The sequence below is a fragment of the Gilbertella persicaria genome (genome assembly GCF_025201335.1).
Source record: "Gilbertella persicaria strain CBS 190.32 chromosome Unknown B0P05scaffold_67, whole genome shotgun sequence".
In the NCBI taxonomy this organism is placed as follows: domain Eukaryota; kingdom Fungi; phylum Mucoromycota; class Mucoromycetes; order Mucorales; family Choanephoraceae; genus Gilbertella; species Gilbertella persicaria.
In genome coordinates this window covers 56,188-78,363 of record NW_026252028.1, presented here as the reverse complement: position 1 = coordinate 78,363, position 22,176 = coordinate 56,188, and the positions used below count along the sequence as shown (strand labels likewise).

Here is a 22,176-nt window from a genome sequence, read left to right as displayed (position 1 = left end):
GGTTATTATGGGAAAATTAAAGAGAAAGAAATTGGCCAACGCCCTTGGCCGTATACTCAACAAGGCGGACAAGAGGAAAGAACAAGAACGCAAAGCCAACGCATACAACGACAATATGAATAGAGCAAAAAAGAACCAAATAAGAAAAACCCCTTCCCATACAGCTCGTGTTCGACCACAATACAGTTCCAAAGATAGAATTCTTCTTGTGGGCGAGGGTAATTTTTCATTTGCCCGGTCTTTGTGTGAAAACTATTTAGAAGAAGGTGCTGAGCATTTGACAGCAACTTGTTATGACTCTGAGCAAGTGCTTTATGAGAAATACGGAGATGAAGTGAAAGAAAATATCGAATTTGTACGTGAATTTGGTGGCATTGTTTTATTTGATGTGGATGCAACTGACTTTCCTAAAGAAATCAAAAAGAGCAAATACACAAAGATTGTGTTTAACTTTCCTCATGCTGGTATGTTGAATGAGCGATTTAACTGAATTGACGAGTATTATAGGTGCTGGTATCAAGGATCAAGATCGAAATGTGATTGCTAATCAAAAGTTGCTGAATGGATTTTTTGATGCCGCCAGTCCTTTACTATCTAAAAGCACAGATCAACCAGTAGAAACAAGCGATCACTTGCGCATTGAAGATGATGGCCCTATACCTGAAGGAGAAATTCATGTTACATTGAAAACAGTCAAGCCATATAACTTATGGGCTGTTAAAAGTCTTGTGAAAGCAAAAGGTGTCTTAGCTGTGAAAGGTACAGCGCCTTTCTATGTGGACGATTTCCCTGGTTACGAACATAGACGTACACTTGGATTCAAGGAGGGCTTGAGCAAAGGCGCTAATGCAGAAATTATTTCTTCAGAACCAAAGCGATATATTTTTGTTCGAAAGGAAGTGATGGAAGACGAAGTTCAAAAGAGTATTAAGGGCTCACAAAAGAGAAAATTAGAAGATTTAAAGGCACAAATGGGGAAGAAAGTGAAGCGAAAGAAGTCTCAGCATTCTGATGACGATGATGATGAATAGTAGTAATAAACCACCTGATTCATAAGTCTGTTGTATGTGTCACACTTTATAGTTTTGTTTGGATAAAAAAAAAAAGGGGAAAAAGTGCTACACTCGGAAGTAGCACCGCAAGTGCCATTTGTTTTGAAAAACCGCAAAACAGACAAACATATACATTTCGGTTGAACCAAACAAAATTTCTCTCTCTTTCTTTTCTTTTTATTTTTCTATCAACTGTACATAATACTTAATACTTTTTTCTCTCTTTTAACCCTTTTTATATACCTTTTTTCTTTCTTTTTTCTTTTAATATTAATAAGTTTTTAACCAAGACATGACTTCCACTGCAGTGAGGTACCAGCATTAATTTTAATATATAAAATCGTAGACCGCCAAATTGCTAGACATGTAACTCTTTTTTATAGAGTTGGATTGCGTGTCCGACCACTTACAGAGAAAGAACGAATCAATAACTGCACAGAGTGTCTTTCATTTATCCCAAACGAACCGCAAATCTTGATTGGAACTGACAAATCATTTACATATGATTATGTATTTGAGTCCTCAGCCAACCAAGCCCAGGTCTACTCTAGTGCCGCTTCACCACTACTGCACAAATTTATTGATGGGTAAAATAACGATAATATGAACAATGACTCAATCGATGGAATAGGTTTAATGCTACTATTTTGGCCTATGGGTAAATATCAAAAACAACATGACATATTCTAATGATTTCAATCATAGTCAAACAGGTTCAGGTAAAACATTCAGTATGGGTACAAGCTTGGATAGCACTGTCAGTGCTGAGAATGAAGGTCAGTTTCTTATCCTTTTTCGTCCCCCTTTTCCCCCCCTCCCCCTCCTCCTCCTCAACTAACCCCCCTCTTTTTTTATTTCATTATAGGAATTGTGCCCCGATGCATTGTTGAATTATTTCAAGTCTTGAAAGCTCAAGAACTCCAAGATGAAGACTATAAATTCCAAGTTTATGTTTCTTTTCTTGAACTTTACAACGAAGAGTTTATTGACTTGTTAAACACATCTCAACCATCTAAAAGAAAATCTACTCTCTCTACACCAAATCAACAACAACAACAACAGCAGCAGCAACAGCAGCAAACAAATGGCAACACCAAAGAAGAAGTTTCAATTCGTGAAGATATTGCTGGAAATATTTATTGGAGCGGCGTCAAAGAAGAACTTTGCTACAGCCCTGAAGAAGTATTAGGGTACACAAAAATAAAAACAGCTGCCGACAAATTTTTTGTTACTAATTGCTTCAAAAAAGATACCTTGCACAAGGTTCTTTAGGTCGTACAACGGGATCAACTGAAATGAATTCCGTATCGTCTAGATCGCATGCTATTTTCTCTGTCATACTGAAACAACAAAAACCTGAGCAAGATGAAACAGGCAAAAAAGTGATCGAATCACTCAATAGTAAATTTCATTTTGTAGATCTAGCTGGTTCTGAACGAGTAAGCAAGATAAAAGGAAATGCGTTACTTATATATTTAGTTAAAACGAACACATGCACAAGGTGATCGAGCTAAAGAAGGTATAGCCATTAATTCTGGATTATTGGCCTTGGGAAACGTTATTTCAGCATTAGGTGATGAAACTCGAAGAGCAACTCATATACCTTACCGAGACAGCAAACTGACTCGATTACTTCAAGACTCTTTGGGTGGCAACAGTCAAACACTCATGCTCGCCTGTGTTTCACCAGCAGATACAAACTTTATGGAGACACTCAATACACTTAAATATGCCAACCGTGCTCGCAATATTAAAAACCGTGTCACTGTCAATCAGGATTTTGCTGGTTCATCTATGGAAGTCAATCAATTGAAAGCACTTGTCTCTCGACTACGTATGGAAATTGCATCATTGCGTGCTGATGGGCATTCCATGTCTACAGCAAATACCTCACAAGACGATTCCGCTTCACTCAAAAATGAATCAGCCAGACTACGAGATCGACTTCAAGATATGTCGAACCGTTTGGTTCAAGTGACAAGTGAAAGAGACACTCTTTTGATGGAACGCGAATTAGGCGAGTTCATGCAAAAGGATAGCTTAGAAGACGACACTCTTTTAGAAGACGTGAATACAACAAAACGTATTCAGACTCATCCCATCATAGAAAGCTATCAAAAGCAAATTCAAGAATTAACAATTGAGCTACAAGATACTAAGGATAAACTTAAAAGCATGGAAACTACTGTTGCTGCTGCTAATCAAGCTTTGGCAGCTGCTAAACCAACCAAAAGTACAAGTAGCGTATTACAAAAGTTCTCCAACTCTACTGTCTCTACTGCTTCCAGGAATGGCAACAATATGAGACGAAAAAAGGTCAATACTCGTTTAGTTCCTGATAACTCGTCTACAAATGGCTATGCAGCCAAAATTACAACCAAAATAACTAGACGTCCTATTATTACTAAAAGTACGAGCGCAAGCTTACGAAACAAAAGACATAATCGTCACAAGAAAAAAGCATACAAGCAACAAAATTATGAAGAGGCAGATACAGAAGAAGATGAAGGATATGTAAATGATCTTCAAGATGATGAAGTCCGACATGAAGAAGTCAAGGAGAGTATTGCCAAGGTTCGTGCAGATATCAGAAAGAGTCTTGAAGTACTTGAATTAGTCAAGGTAAAGGATTGACAAAGTAGTGCATATTCTAATCTTATTTCTTCAAAAGCCTTTGGAAAGTTCGAATACTTCTTGGGAAGATGAATTAAAGGTATACGTTCTTTTTTTGATTTAAAGAATGATATTGACTCCTTCTTTTTTTTAGGCTTTTGAAGCAGTAGAAAATCGATTGCATGATATCAATGAAAATGCCTCATCAGATGAAGGCATGTATTCCCTGACTCCTTCTCCTGTAGATGATGACTATGGCAGCGAAATTGAAGCCTTGGTATGTCCCGAAAGTTTAACTATTCCTACTAACGATGCATGTGCATAGACTGTTCCTGCATGGGATAATCATGGTCGCAGCAATGATAAGCCTGATAGTAGTGTGAGTTCTAAGCCAGCTTTGTCTCTAGACTCCAAGCAATCCTTTGCTTCATCAGCCACCACTTCAAACATACACAGCAAATATGCCATCCAACTCTCACGTATGCTTCATCAGATCCAATCGGATATCAAGGTTAAAGAAGAACTTGTTGCTCATTTGGAAAAATCAGAGACAGAATACACTTTTATGCGCAAAAAGTTTGATGAAAAAATCAGTCATTTACAAGCCCAACTCGCAGAAACTCAAAAGGAAAAAGACATAGCACTTATGCGTACTAAATCGGGCTTTGCTATCAAGACAGACATTGCTAACTATAATCTTCAACAACAAGTAGCAGCTTCAAGGGGCACATTATCCAATGCTGCTATTGATAAACAAAGCAGTGAAATTCGGCATGTGTATGAAGTCAAGATGAAGAATCTAATGTCCGAAATTCAAGACTTAAAACGCAAATACTCTCATGCTACCATGGCCATGCAGTCCAACCGCAATCAAAACGAAGGCATGTTGAAATCGCTTCGAACCAATGTCGAAACACTCAAAGTTGAAAAACGACAATTGATGAACCGTATGAAGGCAGAAGCTGAGCGTGTTCGTAGTCAAATTTCACAACAAGAAAGACGTATTCAACAATTACAACGTCAACATGCTAAATCAAACCAAGCCAAAAAGCGACTTGAACGTGAGCACGAACAACAAAAGTCGGCACTCAAGAAACGAAATGAAGAAATCATGATCAGTTCAAGCCAACTAAAGCAATTAACATCTATTTTGAAGAAGGCTGTTCGCGAAGGAGGCATCTTGGACGAAAAGATGCTGAACAAGGCTTCTCCTATCATGGGTGGTAGTTTTGCTGTCATTGCTCGAGGTGGTGGTCATGGCTTCCCCAAGCGTCAATCTAAAAAAAAGAATCCCATTCCTTTAGGTATTCGTGTATCACGCAAAAAAGAACTTTTAGACAAGGCATTATGCCAATACATTCAAGGAAAGCAAGCTGTAGTAGAAATGGAACAATTGCTTGTGCGTCGTGAACATTTGGTTTCTGAGAAATTCGAACTAGAAGAAGAAAGAGATCATGTCTTTCATGTCGAAAAAGAACTGGAGGAGAACACAGGACAGCCAATGGATATTATTGCTATTGAATTGATGGACGAACGCATTGATTTGATCGCAGCTGAAATTGCTTATTTATCGGCTCGTATACGTACACTTCAATCTGAAGCAGCAGAAGAAGCTCTTCAGGCAGAAGAAAACGGTGCTACTTTGATCAAGAACATGAGTCCTCGGCCACCTAAGCATGTTACTTTTGTAGATGAAATTGTGACCGAGCCAGTAGCCAACAACGATGAATGGGCTGATATCGACTCATTTGATGATCAGTTTAGTGTTCCAGCCAATGCCGCGCCTGAAATGGCATACGATATCACCTCTAAATTGATAAAGTCCTTTGAAGCAGATGAATGCAAACGCATTATAGAGAACTTAGTGGACGATATCATGGACTTGCGAATGAACGAATATAGTCGTCAAGTCACTGTGCAGAATTTAGAAAAAAGCGTAATTGATTTAAGACGTACATTGATTGTCATGAAACGAGCAGCCATTTCGAGTACGATAGACAATGAGCGCCGTATTCGTCAACTGGAGACCAAGGAGGATGGCATGCATGAATTTATGTCAAATGAGCAAGATGCTTCTCTTGAGGAATATATGGGTGGGAATACTATTTTTGACAAAATTTATGAAGATGGTCTTCGTGGACTCATTACAGAAACATCTGAAAGTGCTTATGAGCAGCAACCTTCGCCTATTGCTTCACCTCAATATAACAAAGCCACTCTCAACGCAGTGAACAAAAGGCTACCACTACCAGTTCAAATGGTAGAAACACTCAGCAAAAGTACAGCCCTAGGACGTGAAGTGACTCCTTCGCCTGATCGATTCTATAACATGATTCAAAAACGACTTTCATGGCAACAAGAACAAGAGGGACGAGATTCAATGACACCAGAATACGAAGTAGAAGACCAAGAAGAAGAAGATTTACTTCGTGCAGTCTCAGCAGCAGCAGCCAAACTCTCTATTGCAAGTGGTGGCTCGCCTGATTTTGGCCAATACATGTCTGATCATGAATCCTCTACATCTTCTATTCGCAGTAGTCACTTGAGAAGATCTTCTGTTCAATCAGACATGTCTTCCTTGTCTTCATGGAATCAAAAATCAACAGGTCGTGTGAGTAGCAGCAATAACCAGTCTATGCCAGCAGCAAACAACCCAGTTCGTCGTGATGTTGCTGTCATTAGTCCTTTATTAGCTCATACTCAAAATATGCCCCGTCTTGACACAAATGATCTCGACAGTATCATGAGTCACCAACAGCTTTCACCTCAGTCTACAAATTCAATGCAACACCAGAATGTTGTCAGAAGACCATTACCACCCTTAATGCCCAGTCTGTCAACATTTGACAGGCCCACAACGCCGTCTGTTTTTGATCGTTTAGCACAAACACCTACAAGAGCATCTCGAGCAAAAATCAATCATCGTCATAGTAGTGGTAGTGTGGATGATTTAAGAAAGAAATGGGAAGTGCAGCAGCGACCTTCAAGTGTCTTGGGCAATAGCCACATGTAGATCTTTTGATATTTTGTATATTTTTATTATATCTTGAATAAACTGTATGTTATTCATTCATCTAATATGTAGAGCAAGTGTATAATAGAAGAAAAGGTCGCAGTCCATAATGAATTCTATGAAGATAATAAGAAGAAAGTGTAATGAATTCTAATGGATCTGATAGCTAGAGAAGCGTATACTCTTCCAAATCAACATCTATCGTTAAAGGCATTGGCTTAACGAGTTTATTGGTATCTTTCATCATCAATTTTGCTTAGTAGGTTGCCTTGAGCATGGGCAACATCTGATTTCCGATGGTTTCTATTTTTCTGACAAATCAGTAGGCTTGCTGCATTTGATACGGCAGAAGAGTCGTAGAACATCATGATAAACCTATCATCTTACAAATAAGAGATAGACATCATAGAAGATATGTATGATTCAAGAGGTTTGCCTCCCCCATTCTAAAAATGGAAGGCATATTGGCAGTTACACTAGAGCCTTTTTTTTATCACATGAATAAAATAAATATTTTGACTTGCTAAAATAGTTATCGCCTTGTTTCATTAAAAAGCGGAACTCTTAAACGTCAGGAACATTTTTTTATACAGTTTTTACACTTCAAAATCAGACGATGTTAGTTTTTTTCTAGACGAATCAAAATTAATCTTTAGAATTTTAGTCTACCTTTTTTGGACAAAACGAAAAAGGAAATTAGACAAATTACAATCAATCAGAGATTTGTATGTGGACCAACCTTTTCTAAAAGTCATTGATTTGCCAAAATGGAAAAGGAAATTAAAAGTTACTTCCTCCTTCAAATAACGATGCAGGATGATCATTAGCAGAGAGGTGAACACAAAAATTTAGATACAAGTCAAATCATACTTTAGTTACTCAGGCTATTTTTTTTTTTTTGCTGAGCAAAGTATGTTCATATTTTTCAGGTACTGGACAAAAGCCAGAGTTATTTTCAATTATTATAAAATACGCACAATTAAATAGGCATATATCTGTAGGACCTCAAATAAAAATAATACATCAGTTATTGAAACTCTAAATAAAAATATAAAAAGCTGTCAGCTGTACTCTTTCTTCTTTTTTCCTTATGGAACCTCCTCTAAAGATAACTGCAGCTAAAAGTTCTATTACTGGCATCGGGTGGAAAACGAGATACATTCCAAGTCTCAAATCTCTTGTACTTAAGGTACATACTCTCGTAACACATACTTATGCACTTTTGAAGTATATTTTCACGCAAGAACTTAAAAACAACATGGATTTTGCTTTACAGGACCTTGCCAATGTTGATTTCTTCAGAGAAGTCTTTATTTCACTACTTGATAGCTATAAATCGGATAAAGCAAAACGAAAAGAAAAAGCAAGAAGTTACAAGGAACTTACCAATAAGCATCGAGATACCTATTGCCAACTCGCCTCTTATGTTCCAATCAAACTGAAATATGCGCAACAAATAGGAAGCTATGAAGCTACGAAAATCCACACTGCATACATGAATAGCGTTGCTTTTCATTTCGGGAACAGATTGCGTATGCTTTTGAACCTACTGTTAAAGAAGCAGGAAAGAATTGGCGCTTTGAAAAGTGAAATGAAAAAGAAAAATTGCATAGAAAGCGAAATCTCTGCTGCGGTCAAAACCATAGCAAGCCAGTGCACCAAAGTAAAAATGAACATCTCTCTGAATTGCCAGCACATCTTTTTAACTCACAAGAAGTCGGCGTCCTTCAACAGTTTTTTGATTGCTACCCTTCTGACACTCACTTCAAGAAGAATTCTATTTATTATGATTGTAAAGCGGATCCATCGAAGCATTTGAAGGCATTTTATTATCTGACGCGATGTTCTGAATCTCTCTACAATAAGTCGTTCAACTGCTTTCCTCTGAGAAGAACATTCATACCTAGTTATATGACTATAGACACATATATCGTAAACACTCAAATTTTAAGAAACTCTGTCATTAGCCACTTAGACAAAGAAGTAATCTGGGGAGCCGTACTGAACATGAAATCCAAAGCTATGAAGCCTCAAGAAGACAATAAACAAATGAAGTTTAGAGGTATTATTTACACAGATGGTGTTGCCGTATCCATCTTGAAGCAGACCTATGACAGCAAGAAGAAAGGTTCTGGAGGCGGCATGCGAAATGATAAGAAGATAGAAGAAGACATTGCTTACATAGAAAGTCTGTCGCAAGAAAAACTTCAAGAAAGAACTTACAAAAATAATTGTGTTTTGATTGATCCCGGACGGCGTGATATGTTGTTCTGTATGCACGAAAGCAGTACCGTTGAAAAGAAAAAAACTTACCGCTATACGAGAAATCAAAGGAACATTGAAACAAAAACAAGAAAGTTCATGAAGCTTTGTGAAAGACTGAAGCCAGATGCCGTAAGCAATGTAGAAACAATTCTTTCACGTTTAAAGTCATCCACAGTCATAAAAGATCAATACGTAGAATATATAAGACAGAAAGCTACCGTGACTCAAGTTCTTCAGGAATACTACTCGAATGAAGACTTGCCTTTAGAAGAACGTAATACTAATATGTTACCATTTCGAAGGCTAAAACTATCAAGGTACATTAATCGACAGCAATCTGGCAAACGTCTTTGTAAGAATATCAGAAAACGTTTTGGCAACGATGCTGTTATTGTTATTGGTAACTGGTCTGCGGGGAATGTCAAGTTCCATGAAGCGATTAGAGGAGTTGGCATGAGAAGAATGCTTCAAAAAGAAGGTTTTCTGGTACATCTGATTGATGAATTCAAAACATCCAGTACATGCCCGGTATGCAAAAGTGATGTAGGAACTTTCGAAGAAGTCGTGAACCCAAGGCCCTTTATAAGGGAAAAATATCCAACCGTAAAACGACATGGTCTTTTAAGGTATGAAACTTTTAATTATGCTTAGTTTATTGATAGCATTTATATGTCATCTAGGTGTAAAAACGAACAATGCTTGAAAGAAGGTTGTCGTCTTTGGAACAGGGACTTACTCGCTCCTCTCAACTTTTGTGAGATTCTCTTTAGTTTACGTGACCACGGTGCAAGACCGATTTATTTTCAAAGATCAGCCAAGCAAACACCAAAAAAACAACAAAAAAGACAAAGATCTCCTTCTATTGAAAATGACAGTAGAAAAAGACAATAACAAATCCGAAGTAGTTATCGCTGCTTTCAATCCATGATACAGGGTGAGTTCATTATTTTAATTTTATTTTTCACTTTATCTGAAAACTAATTTCCATTTTGTTCCATTTCCTTTTTCGTTTTGTCCAAAAAAGGTAAGCTAAAAATCTAAAGATTAATTTTGATTCGTCTAGAAAAAAAACTAACATCGTCTGAATTTAAAGTGAAAATACTGTAAAAATAATGAACTTATAAAAATAGTTCACCAAAATTTGATAAAATTTGACAAAATTTAATAAATTGATAGCAATGTCAGGAAAATATTGTAGAAAAAATTATGTTGTTGTGAATATATATATGAATTCTTATGCATAGAACAATAAATGATGATCATAGCAAGAGACCAGTTCACATATATGGCAATTGCAATGGATTTTTATTCACTGACATTCATTCATTCTACCTGAAATACTACATCACCCTGAGATTCAGAGATCATTGGTCTAGTGGTTTTATTACTATCATTACTAATGATGCTCATAAAGTGATAGTTGGAGCTGACAAATACATTAGCATTGACATTGACAAATACTTAATAGTTTGTTCTTCAAGTTCAGGTCAAATTATTTATCTTGGCTGAAGTGCCAACTTCCTCTAAAGGAATTTCTTAGACCAAAATAATATTTTGACGAGAAAAAAAAAGCAAAAATACATCGACACTTTATCATATTTCCTCTGAAAATAGAAACATTATACAAGCTACAAACAAAAGTGTTTTTCTGCTATCTTTTCTCTTACTGTAAATCCATTCTCTTCACATCACAATAAATGTCAAGAAACTAACATCAAGAAATTATTATCGATTTAATCTCCTCCAACATTTATGCCGACATGCCAAGTATGCCTATTGTGTACTCAAAAAAATATTTTTTGAGAAATAATAAAAACCACTGTTCTAAAAGAAAACAAAAACTTTTTCTGCGATATCAAAAAATAAAAAGAAGTAAATTTTCCAATTTTTCTGCTTAAAATTTTAAAAGAAGCTTGTTCTTCAATTTTTCTGTTCTAAAATAAAAAACGAATCTACCGGATGATAATCTTACTGTTTTAGTTTAAAGAAGAGATTACTGGTTGGTAGACTCGGTTTTTATTTCAAAACAGAGAAATCCAAAAACAAGCTTTTTTTTTAATTCAAGCGGAAGAACTAGAAATTCTCTACTTTTTATATTTTTTGTCATTGCAGAAAATATTCTTAATTTATTTTACAAGAATAGTTTTATTTTAAAATGGCAGTTTTTATTATTTTTCAAAAAAATTTTTTTGAGTACACAATTGGCATACTTGTAATTTCGGTATACCTGTTGATATTTTTATTATTTTTGAAAATGTTTTTTTTCTTTTTCTTTTTTTGTAAGCGTATCACACGGATCATGAAGGCCTGAGATCTACGAGTATTTTCATACTTCTTTTATTGCTCTAGCTAACTTTTTCGTAGATCTATCGCTACAGCGTAAGGGACGGAAGAAAAATGTAATCGCTTACTCTGTAGTGTATGATCGCTATGGCCGCTATTATGGTTGTTATGGTTGCTATGGTCGTAGCAATCATTCTGCTGTAAGAGTGAGCTTGTTCAAGAAACTGATGATCAAAAGCATTTAAGAAAGAGTTCAGATTACTGGTGTTGTCATTTGGGAGGTGAAGACGTTACAGATGGCTGACAGTTGCTTTCCAAATAAGGTTTCTAACTGCTACTTGCTTGACTAGAATTTGCTAAAATCTATTTAAGGGAAGGGTATAGTTGGCTCTAGAGCCCGATTTCATAGAAAAAGGAAGAACTAACAGCTTTGAGAGCAGTGTCGCCCGTTGGCTGAGTAAGCTTAGATGCTGAGCCATACCTTTCTTATTCTATTTTTCTGGTCCAAGCATAAATTTTAGTGTTCAAAGCCTCTTCCCAAAGATTGCAATAACTCTACGAAAAAGTTAGCTAGAGCAATAAAAGAAGTATGAAAATACTCGTAGATCTCAGGCCTTCATGATCCGTGTGATACGCTTACAAAAAAAGAAAAAGAAAAAAAACATTTTCAAAAATAATAAAAATATCAACAGGTATACCGAAATTACAAGTATGCCAATTGTGTACTCAAAAAAATTTTTTTGAAAAATAATAAAAACTGCCATTTTAAAATAAAACTATTCTTGTAAAATAAATTAAGAATATTTTCTGCAATGACAAAAAATATAAAAAGTAGAGAATTTCTAGTTCTTCCGCTTGAATTAAAAAAAAGCTTGTTTTTGGATTTCTCTGTTTTGAAATAAAAACCGAGTCTACCAACCAGTAATCTCTTCTTTAAACTAAAACAGTAAGATTATCATCCGGTAGATTCGTTTTTTATTTTAGAACAGAAAAATTGAAGAACAAGCTTCTTTTAAAATTTTAAGCAGAAAAATTGGAAAATTTACTTCTTTTTTATTTTTTGATATCGCAGAAAAAGTTTTTGTTTTCTTTTAGAACAGTGGTTTTTATTATTTCTCAAAAAATATTTTTTTGAGTACACAATAGGCATACTTGGCATGTCGGCATAAATGTTGGAGGAGTTTTAAAATAACATATTTTGGTGAGTTCGTTACACTTGTGGAGGAGCGACCTACAACTATATAGCACAGAAAGGAGCTACAGCAATTTATTATAGATAGCACTGGAGCTCGTGTAAGTTCTGAAACTAGCTTTCAATATCAGATAATCTTTTTTCTATAGATGCAAGTTGAATGAAGCTAAAATTCCCTTTTCTTTCCATCCTCTTGACGTATACTGTTAAACAGACTATTATTGTACAATTATGCTTGAAGTTTATGTTGAGATATATATATATATATATATATAGGTGTTAATAGCAACACTAATGTATTGTTTTGATTCAGGTACAATTTCTTAAGATAGGTAATGCAAAGAAACAACAAAAAAGCCGCTTTACTGAACATCAATCAGCCTTGGCTTCTATTACCAAGCTAAATTCAGAAAGAACAGCTTCTGAAGAAAGCTTTTAAAGCAATCTCGCTTCTTACAAATGTCCTCGACAAGCTAATCCAATGAATGACTTTATGGGGAAGTACTTTCGTAATTTGATAGCATCATTTATGTTAACAGCCATACGCGAGACATTGGACGAATAAAAAACAGTTATGGGAAGAATCTAAATAAGTTAAAAGCTAAACTTTTGAACATAAAAAGATTTCCTAAAAAAATTCTCACCGTTCCAGCGAAAACGGCATGGACAGACAGAAATACAATGCTTGATTACCGGGAGAAATGCGAAACTCGGTTAAATATAGTCATTTGGAAGCAGCAAGTGAATGAAAAATTTGATAGTTTGAAGCAGACTTTGATGAATCAGTAGAATTTGCAAGTAGCTAAGTCATCATTAGCCTAACAAAATGAATTAAGCAAAGAAGAACCGGAGCAAAACTTCAAGACATGTCTTACATTCTAACTTACCAGACAACATAAAGACATTAGTACTTGATAAAACTGAAGATTGCATCGTTGTTAGAACAAATGACGCATCAGAATTCTCGTCAATTATCAAAATGGTAATCGTAATTTTAAGATCTCATTCTATTGTGGTTCATAATAACTATTAGTCTCTAGAAGAAACGCTAGAATACAAATTGGTCACTTCTGCATGTTTTTGTCAACAAACATCAGTTGCAATCTATATAATCTATCTTACAAATGCCTGACGAACTAAGACTGGACAGGGACTTCGCGTCATTATTTGAAGAGCAGCAATTGAGATTGATTCATTTCTATTTCTTTGAAGCCGTAGGTACTAGAACTAAAAAACTGGATGCTCGTCCTATTCAAAGTCTATTGTTTGCGGTGACATTAACAGTAATAAAGATTTTGATGTCATTTTGCCGACAAGTGATACGGAGACTAGTAGGCGACGCTTCCGAGTTTTGAAGGCTGTCATCGAACATCTTCTTTTCTTATCGATTTATAATTCTGTTAGTGACCAATACATACAAAGCCAATGCTCAAGTATCACTAATAGGGAATCACAAACATGTCGTTTGCTCATTAACAACCTTAAGCCTTATATCCCATCAAAGCCAAATCGAAACTGTATTTTGTACTAGTTACCCTTTTGCATTTTGGTCAATGTTAACTTGAATTCAGTTAGATAGAGCAAGTTTGCTTGCAAATTATTTCCTGTCCCCATTTATTTGAGTTTGCAAGCATTGGAGCTTAACATTGCATTATCACATCAAATATTATCCAGCCAGCTCAAGCCTTTGATGATATTTTACTACAACGCAAGTGATGAAAGAAATATGCACTTAAAATTGGAAGATTTTGGCCAAATCTTACTGAAAAATGGAAGATTTCTTTCATTGCTTGCGCTGTGGTGATGAACATATTAAGATATTGAATAAATCTAAAGACACTTACAACCGGCACTTTTCATTGTCTGCAGCACTTCAAGCTTTGTATTCAATGTCCAAGTCTATTAATAAAAAGCGCCACAAGGAAACTCAAAAAGCAAAAGCTCTTGCTCAAGCTATGCAGCAAAGAAAGAACAGAGGTGTGTGAGGCAAACAGTAACCAATATAATGTTTTGTAACATTTCTATTTCTCGTTTTGTGTCCAATAAGTGGTTCAAATGGCAACAGGCCAATGTTGTTCGTCGGGGATCATGACACAGAAGTGGAATCGTGAATCAAAGGTATGGTCAAGTGGAAAGAAACTTTACAGTAGATATTCCAGCGTGTGTATCACAGATGGACATATATCATTCCAAACATGTATCTAATGCCTCAATAAGCTTTCGCATCCATTGTTTAAAAAAGTCATTGAAGGAGGAGAAAGATTTATGGAGCAAAAGGGAACTCTGTTGCGCAGTAATCCTTTATATGTTTCGGTGAAGAATAGAAGGGCAGCTACTTCTCGATACGTTCACTCTGCCTTAACAATTGGTGTCGCTGGTCTCTCTCAAGTAATTTTTGGTGGAACCTTGCCAGCTTTCAATTTTCAAAAAAGCAGTTAATTCAACACTGTTTTAACCTGATCTCATCCTTGCTTACGCAAAGAGATCAATTGAGGCATAATTTTTGTTAATTAATTAAATTTATATAAAATTGCTAATTCCTTCGCAGATTTAGCTTCTTCCTTATAGCACAAAGCCATTTGTGTATATGTGTGACCATACTACTTTAAGGCCCAATATCTAAACAAAAAGCTTGTTATTGACTGTGACTTTGCCTAAATAAAAAAAAAGTTCTCCTTCTTCTGTGTATCCAATCAAACCCTTCCAAAAAAAACCATAGATCGGCGTACTGGAGTTGTTTAAGGAGCTAGAGCAGGTATCCCTTAAGCTGAATGTGGTAGTACTTGTCAAATATCTTTACCCTACAAGTGACTTCTTTTTCTAGAAGCAACACATAAAATGACATATTAACATATCCCAGAGTGATATATGTTTTTTCTTTGATGATGAATGTAATTCTATTATTTGTTCTGTTTGAGGATCTCATACCTTATTTGATCTAAATATACGCCAAAATAAAATGTGTGACTTTGAAGTTTCTTTTCAGATTGATTACCTCAAGTCAAATCAAACAAAATCTGTGCCCTGCTTGTTCAATTGACCAATCACCACGTAGAGTTTTTGAATATAAATCAAAATAGCCATCTCCTTTCTTTTTCATTACATTTTTTTTCATTATGAGTAGACCAGGACCAGCAGGCAAATACAATAACTTTACACAAGGTTCTCAAAGTTATTCTGCAAGTAATGTCAATGCCAATCCTAATGGTATCGTTATTCATTAAAAAAAAGCTTTTACTTACCTATCTACACACGTAGCCCAACGTGGAGAGCAGTTAAAGTCATTGCGATGTGTCTTTTGTGATACTGTAAATCAAATAAAAAGTATGCTTGCAAGCGTGATCTAAGAAACTGTTCAATAGGAAAAACCTCTTGAAGCTTTCTCTCAAACACAAATCGCCAAAGCCACTTTTAATCGCAAGTAAGAAAGTATATGCATCTGATTGTTAATACGTCATAGCTTGGGCACCTCCTTCTTATAATAACAAGAAGAAGACTATTTCCTGCAAGAAATGTACAGCTTCTCAAACAACTCACTTGACTTGTATGCTTTGTTCCAAGACAAAGACATTGGACAAATTTGCTAAAGTAAGCAGTAATAAAAAAAATCAAATGATGCTTATACCATTCCATAGTCTCAAAGAAGAAATCAAGAAAAGGCTCGTTGTATGCAATGTATTAAGAAAAGAGAAGAAGAAGATGTTTGGGCTTCAGATCCTGATACTGAATCTGATGAATATGGGGATTTCTATTAATATGTAAATTTTTTATTGTTTGTATGGTACAAGATGGAATAAAATGATAGCAAAAATTAGATGTACAAAATGATTATTTACCGCCTAACCAACTGGATGAGAAATTGGCTGTAACAGAAAGATCTCTATCAGATGGGATAGGGCGAATAGCAGCAGGCCCAATTCCTTCATAATCGATATGGATTCGATGTAGACTGCGTTTGTTTCGAATATGAACAGCAGAGCGATTGGTACCTGTACTTGAAGAAGTATGCATTATAGGTGCATGCGTAGGTGGCGTATTAAATATTGGTTTAGGGCGTCTTTTAGTTTCAGGAATAGGACGGGGAAATGTGTTTCGCGGTGCGCGATCTTCTTCTTTACGTACAAGATGCTCGTCTTCTTCAATAGTTGGTATCAAAGTAGAAGCATTAGTAGTGGTTTTTGTGAGTGTAGATACATTAGAATGAGTTAAGGGATCTGCTTTAGTAAACAGGTTAATCAGCCAAGATAAAGGTTTTGGTTCATTAACAACTTGGCTTCTTTTTTGTTGTCTTTTTCTTAGGATTTCTTCTTGTACTCTGATCTCGTTTTTTTCAATCTTTTGGACATAATCTACCTGTAATTCATTCATAGTAGACTTGAGTAGGCCTAATTCTTTTAACATGTCCTTGAACAAGTCTAATAGAGGGAAAAAGCCAACTGTGTCTGTAACCCATAAGAATCTTGTTTCAAGTGTGTCTACATCCATAAGAATATTGTCAATTATGGCATTACTCATGCTACTGAGTTCAGTAATATCAAATGCTCGCTTCAGTCTTCTGTTCAAAGTGCGAATGTCAGAACCCCTTAATCTGTCCAACACTTGTGCAACATGCTCTTGTAACATAAAATAGGGAGATTGATTTGTAACAGTTGTGCCATCCCTTTTAATAGTAAGAATAGACGATGTAGGGGATGAAGATTCAATTGTGTCTTGTTGATTTGGTTCCTGTAAAAGTGCTCGAGTCTGTCATATAAGCATAACGTATATTGCATTTTGTGATCTCACCTTTTCCTCAGATGTATCTGACATTGAATCGTCCATTTGCTCGCCTTTGACATAGTAATGATAATGATGATGAACAACAGGCGATGATTCTGAACAAATGGAGTTTGGCATAGAAGAAGAGACTGTGGGCAAAGGTGAAGGAAGCACTGTATTGTGTCGAATAGGCATTGGCTCTTTCTTTTTCTTCTTTTCCTTGACTGAAGTAGCACGCCTTGTCTTTGCTTTCATATTGATCTCACTAAACAAGTCTGTGCTCTTTCTTGTCGCTGTTGAATCTCTATCTGATTTCCGTGATAGTGTAATGATTTCTTCTCGTGCTTCCAAGAGTTGATCTTTACTGTTCAATAGTTCAGATTTAAGCTTCGCATTTGAAACAGAAAGCTCCTTTATCAGATTGATCAGATCGTCTGTATTTCTTGTGCTGGGCGAAGTAAACTATGATTGGTTAACACAACCATTTGCGTTAAACTGACAATACCTTGAGTGCATCAGAAGTATGATGACGGTGATGATCATTCAATGCACTATTTTCTTCAACATGCTTACTCAACTGTTCATGAGCATTATACAAGGATTCTATTAAAAAACAAGTTAGAAAATACCATGCTATTTTTTTTTACACACAATCAACTTGCCATATCTTGTCTTTAGTTTTTTTATCTTTGATTCCAACACAAGTTCATTTCTTCTACACAAGGCTAATTCTTGATTTGTATCTTCCAACTAATGCCTGAGTGAATGTAGTGTAAATATATAGAATATAACTTACTTTGGATGTCAATACTTCTTCTCGGGACTCAGAATGGCGCACCATGAATTTAAAGAGTCGTAATTTTTCCAATTCATTTGATTTCGATTCAAGTTCAATTGATAATTGTTTGCACTTTTCATTTGCCATTTCCAAGTCAGATATTGTCTCATCAAGTATCTAGTCATGAATAAGTGAAAGATGAAAATGAGCATCAGTGCTTACCTTCTGTCTCTTCTGATATTCCCAGAGCCATTTGTTTTTTTCTTTGACAAGATCATCTTTTTCATTTTCAACTTGATCCAGTGATTGTTCTAATTCAATGATTTTTTCGTGGTACTCGGTCAACTAGCATATGTTACACACAAGTCCATCCATGCAAAAAAAAAAAAAAAAAAAAAAAAAAAAAAAAAAAACTTACCTGCTTTTCTAATTGTGCCTTGTATTGATTTGATTCATTGACAAACGTTTCGTGTTTATGAAGTAAGCCTTGTCCAATCTCTATCAAAGAAGATAAGTACAACATACATCATCTAATTCATTTTACCTGCTGCTAAACGAGTGTCTGATTCGAGTTTTTTAATAGTGCGATTAAAATAGTCCAAATTCTGACAGTGATGTTGTCCACAACAATGACAGATTTCGAATAAACTAATGTTACTAGAAGAAGGGATACTAATTTGCTGACTGCTATTGTTCCAGTCTTCTTCTAATATAGTTAAATTATGTCCGTAATTCATGTTGCGGTCTTCCTGAAAGTCAGTATTGATTGCAGGCAAACTTGTTGCTTTAAATATCGTTGATTTATGTCGCATTATTAAAGAAAGAAAGAAAAATTAGAAAGGAAGTTTTTTTTTGTTTGTTTAAATAGAAAAAAAAATATGTGTGTAGAAAAGGCAAGTTTTTTTTTCTTGACGCAAAAAAAAAGGGGATAATGGAATACGTTTCAGTCTCTTTTTCTGTTCTTTCTTTTAGTATCTATCTCTTTTAAACTCTTTTGATAATAACAAGCATAATAACATCAAACAAAAAAAGAAAAAAGAAAAAAGAAAAGAAATCAAATGCTTTTCGTAATTTTAATATGAAAAAAACAAGAGAGCGTGCAGGGCACTTTCTATAAAAAGCAAAGAGTTCATCAGCCGACAAGCAAAATGACTTGTGTAGCACACTTTTTTTAGACTGTGGAAATATCTCTGCCCCAAATTGCACGTTTTGTCCAATCAATACTGAGATTCATTCGAGTACGCATGCTAACTTGCTCACTCCAGTAGACACTACGCCATAGATACAATGCCCACAATCCACCAATCATTTGGTATCCCCACTTGAAGTCACCGACTGCCGTATTACCTAAATAAGCCAAAGTACCAAGATGGTTATAGCGAAACACACCCACAGCCTGTTTAGTGCTCAATTCATCGGGACTGTTTTCGGTTGCTAATTTGTTTAGATACTTAGCCAAATAAGCACCTTGCTGACTTGCTACTTGAGCAGTCTATAAAACACATGAGTATGGTTTCTATATTAGAATTCCATACTTACAGCAGGAAGATTAGTTAATTTCTTGTCAATATCATTCAGCATGCACTTCATTTCTTCGAAATCCAAGACACCATTCTTGTCAGAATCATACTTTCTAAACATTCTCTCGAGGTTGGTCAAGTATTGATCTGTTAAGGGGAATCGTGTACGCATAGTCTGACAAGCAACTAAGAACTGATCGAATTGTAAACTACCATCTTGATCACTGTCTGCCTCCTCAAAGAACTCCATGATGTGCTCCAACAATTTAGGGTTTTCAATACTTGCACAGTCACCTAACGCATAAATAGATTGATCTTCTAAACCATTCAAATGCAAATATCCATCTGTTGTCAATACACGCTTATGTGCTTGCTCTGGCAATTTCTCTGTTAATTTCTTTGCGAATGGAGTCATGGCTACATTTGTCTATTAAGTTATGTACTACCCTCTACATTAACTTACCTATGCCTGTAGACCATAAACATAGACCATAAGGTAACGTCTTTACCACAGGCTCTTCATTAGGACCTGTTCCCTTGAGTTTATAGACAACTTCATTCTTATCAATGCGCTCCACTCGAGCATTGGTAATGACATTGATATGTTCGCGATCGAATCTCTTCTCGGCATAATCACTAATCTTGCTATCAAATGTGTTGAGAATGTGATCTCTTGATTGAATAATATGGATAGAAATATCTTCACGAATCAATTTAGGGAACTAATAGACACAAGTCAGTCAGACGCCATTACAATGCGACAACTTACCCATTTTACTAAATCTTCATTGATCCAATCAGACATTTCTGCAGCAAATTCAACACCTGTAGGTCCTCCACCACAGACAACGAAGGAAAGTAGTTGCTTACGTTCTTCAGGTGTCGTTGTAGGCAAACAAGCCTTTTCTACATTCTCTGTCACTTTATGACGAATCTGAATGGCATCTTGGATTGTCTTGAGTCTGTTTGTGTTTTCGATGCCTTCAACACCATGTGTCATGCTTGTGGCACCTACAGCAACTACCAACTTATCATAGGGCACATAAAAGTTTTCATCATCATTGACACCATTGACTTCAACATATTTATTATCAAGATCAATATCGACTGCTCTTCCTTCCAAGAAATGACCATTGATGCGAGATACAATCTTACGTACGGGTTCAATTAAAGATCTATGCCTTCATTCAATACTTTGACAGTTTTTTTTTTTTGGATATTACCTTAGTTCCAATGTACCTACAGTAGCACTAGGCAATAAGGGCGTAAACAAAAAGTAATTGTTCTCGCTAATAATGACAACATCGTATTTGTCTTTGTCCAAGTTCTTCAGAACAGACACTGCACCCCATCCAGATCCAAGGATAACAAGACGCTGCTTTTTGTTTTTCTCATTTTCGACTGTATCATCCAGCAAATGAGTTGCTACTGGTAAGCCCTTGGCACCGCCGCGTTGAGGATAGAGCGCTAATTGAGGAACATGTTCATGAGCACCGAATACGTCTACAAATCTATCTGGATCTTGAGCCAGATAGTAAGCAAGACCTCCGGAACCAAGCCCAACACTGGAATACAGCATTAATTTCTTAAGTTTGGGGCCAAACCAAGCATTGGGTGTCTTTTGAGTTGTATATTGTCTTGTGAGTCTAACAAACTGTTGCTTGTGGCTGTTTAAAAATGAGCGCGAAAACATGATAACAAACGAAAGAAGAAAAGAAAAATCAACTTCTAAACTTTTCCGCATTTATTACATCATGGGCCAGCTAAATCGCCTGTGTTACTTTAGTACAAAAAGCATCATTTTGATGTACTCAATTAGGCCTTATTTTACTAAGCCTATAGTTGTTTTCCTGCTTATTCTGTATATATACAATATCTGTATATACATACGCTTTCTATCAGATAAATATCCATTTTATAGCCAGGATTTTCCGAGACATCCAATTAATTTCCAGTAGAAAGTGAAATGTTTACCCATTTGCTGATTCTCTAGATATTAGTACTCCGTTTCTAAGATTGATTTCATGATACAAAGTGATGCTGTATCGATGTCATTTACTTAAATATAAATAAACAGACACTTGTGCATGGTGAAGACTAACCAAAGAATAAACACTTCATTTTATCGTTGAAACAGCAAAGACAAGTATGCAAATAGATCAGTTTAGTGGAAGAAGAAATGCGGCTATTCATTTTGCCCTTATTTTTTTTTTTTTTTTTTTTTTTTTTTATTGAGAAACAATAAAAACGCAAATAGGAATAAATTTAGCCTGAAGTGTCCAAAATTGGCTTATTTCTTGACGGGCAAAGGATAAGGTGTAGGAAGAGCTTAAAAGAATGAGACACTTTGAGTTAGAATAAAGGTGTGTTACCTGGTTTATCGGGTCTGACTTTGGGCATTGTTGAATATACAGTGAATGGATAAGCAAACGCTTGTTTATATATACCTAGATTATGTTGCCAACTTAAAAGAAACTCTGACAACTTTTTTAATTAGCATACAAGTCATGGTCTTGTTTTTATCTTTAAGTCTTTGTATTCATTATGAATATTTGATCTAAAGTAGAATGAGAAAAATTGCCTGTTACAAACGAGAATGAACCTTCCTCCTCTATCTCTATGGAACCAACATATTCAAAGTACTTGCGATTTGTTTATTGTTTTTACCAAACAATGAGTTTTGAAAAGGAAAAGCTGTTATA

General features: G+C 35.7%; 6 protein-coding genes across 6 annotated transcripts; 4 read left to right on the top strand and 2 right to left on the bottom strand.

Annotated features, from left to right (window-relative positions):
• Positions 1–7: 7 nt before the first annotated feature.
• B0P05DRAFT_480353 (uncharacterized protein) lies at positions 8–1,031 on the top strand (the record flags this gene model as incomplete). The annotated part of the gene is made up of 2 exons (XM_051575120.1): positions 8–464; positions 508–1,031. 2 exons carry the CDS (start codon positions 8–10, stop codon positions 1,029–1,031), a joined length of 981 nt encoding a protein of 326 aa, XP_051429876.1.
• A 313-nt stretch (positions 1,032–1,344) lies between these two features.
• B0P05DRAFT_591988 (uncharacterized protein) lies at positions 1,345–6,678 on the top strand (the record flags this gene model as incomplete). The annotated part of the gene is made up of 10 exons (XM_051582955.1): positions 1,345–1,364; positions 1,436–1,639; positions 1,684–1,710; positions 1,758–1,828; positions 1,918–2,242; positions 2,302–2,491; positions 2,532–3,674; positions 3,724–3,765; positions 3,820–3,942; positions 3,991–6,678. 10 exons carry the CDS (start codon positions 1,345–1,347, stop codon positions 6,676–6,678), a joined length of 4,833 nt encoding a protein of 1,610 aa, XP_051429875.1.
• Positions 6,679–7,722: 1,044 nt separating this feature from the next.
• On the top strand, positions 7,723–9,834 carry B0P05DRAFT_600579 (uncharacterized protein; the record flags this gene model as incomplete). Its single annotated transcript, XM_051583237.1, has 4 exons — positions 7,723–8,049; positions 8,098–8,341; positions 8,413–9,569; positions 9,624–9,834. The coding sequence occupies exons 1-4, from the start codon at positions 7,769–7,771 to the stop codon at positions 9,832–9,834; spliced, it is 1,893 nt and encodes a 630-aa protein (XP_051429874.1). The 5' UTR covers positions 7,723–7,768.
• Positions 9,835–15,437: 5,603 nt separating this feature from the next.
• B0P05DRAFT_563068 (uncharacterized protein) lies at positions 15,438–16,253 on the top strand. Its single transcript, XM_051580673.1, has 5 exons — positions 15,438–15,625; positions 15,677–15,726; positions 15,781–15,835; positions 15,879–16,006; positions 16,054–16,253. The coding sequence occupies exons 1-5, from the start codon at positions 15,535–15,537 to the stop codon at positions 16,171–16,173; spliced, it is 444 nt and encodes a 147-aa protein (XP_051429873.1). The 5' UTR covers positions 15,438–15,534; the 3' UTR covers positions 16,174–16,253.
• On the bottom strand, positions 16,149–18,980 carry B0P05DRAFT_317910 (uncharacterized protein). The gene is made up of 8 exons (XM_051573520.1): positions 18,499–18,980; positions 18,373–18,452; positions 18,177–18,299; positions 17,973–18,131; positions 17,839–17,926; positions 17,682–17,779; positions 17,204–17,638; positions 16,149–17,161 (listed from the first exon to the last, which is right to left on the bottom strand). Exons 1-8 carry the CDS (start codon positions 18,764–18,766, stop codon positions 16,247–16,249), a joined length of 2,166 nt encoding a protein of 721 aa, XP_051429872.1. The 5' UTR covers positions 18,767–18,980; the 3' UTR covers positions 16,149–16,246.
• Positions 18,981–18,992: 12 nt separating this feature from the next.
• On the bottom strand, positions 18,993–21,245 carry B0P05DRAFT_563058 (pyridine nucleotide-disulfide oxidoreductase-domain-containing protein). The gene is made up of 5 exons (XM_051580672.1): positions 20,698–21,245; positions 20,244–20,649; positions 19,938–20,196; positions 19,494–19,891; positions 18,993–19,446 (listed from the first exon to the last, which is right to left on the bottom strand). The coding sequence occupies exons 1-5, from the start codon at positions 21,216–21,218 to the stop codon at positions 19,126–19,128; spliced, it is 1,905 nt and encodes a 634-aa protein (XP_051429871.1). The 5' UTR covers positions 21,219–21,245; the 3' UTR covers positions 18,993–19,125.
• Positions 21,246–22,176: the final 931 nt, after the last annotated feature.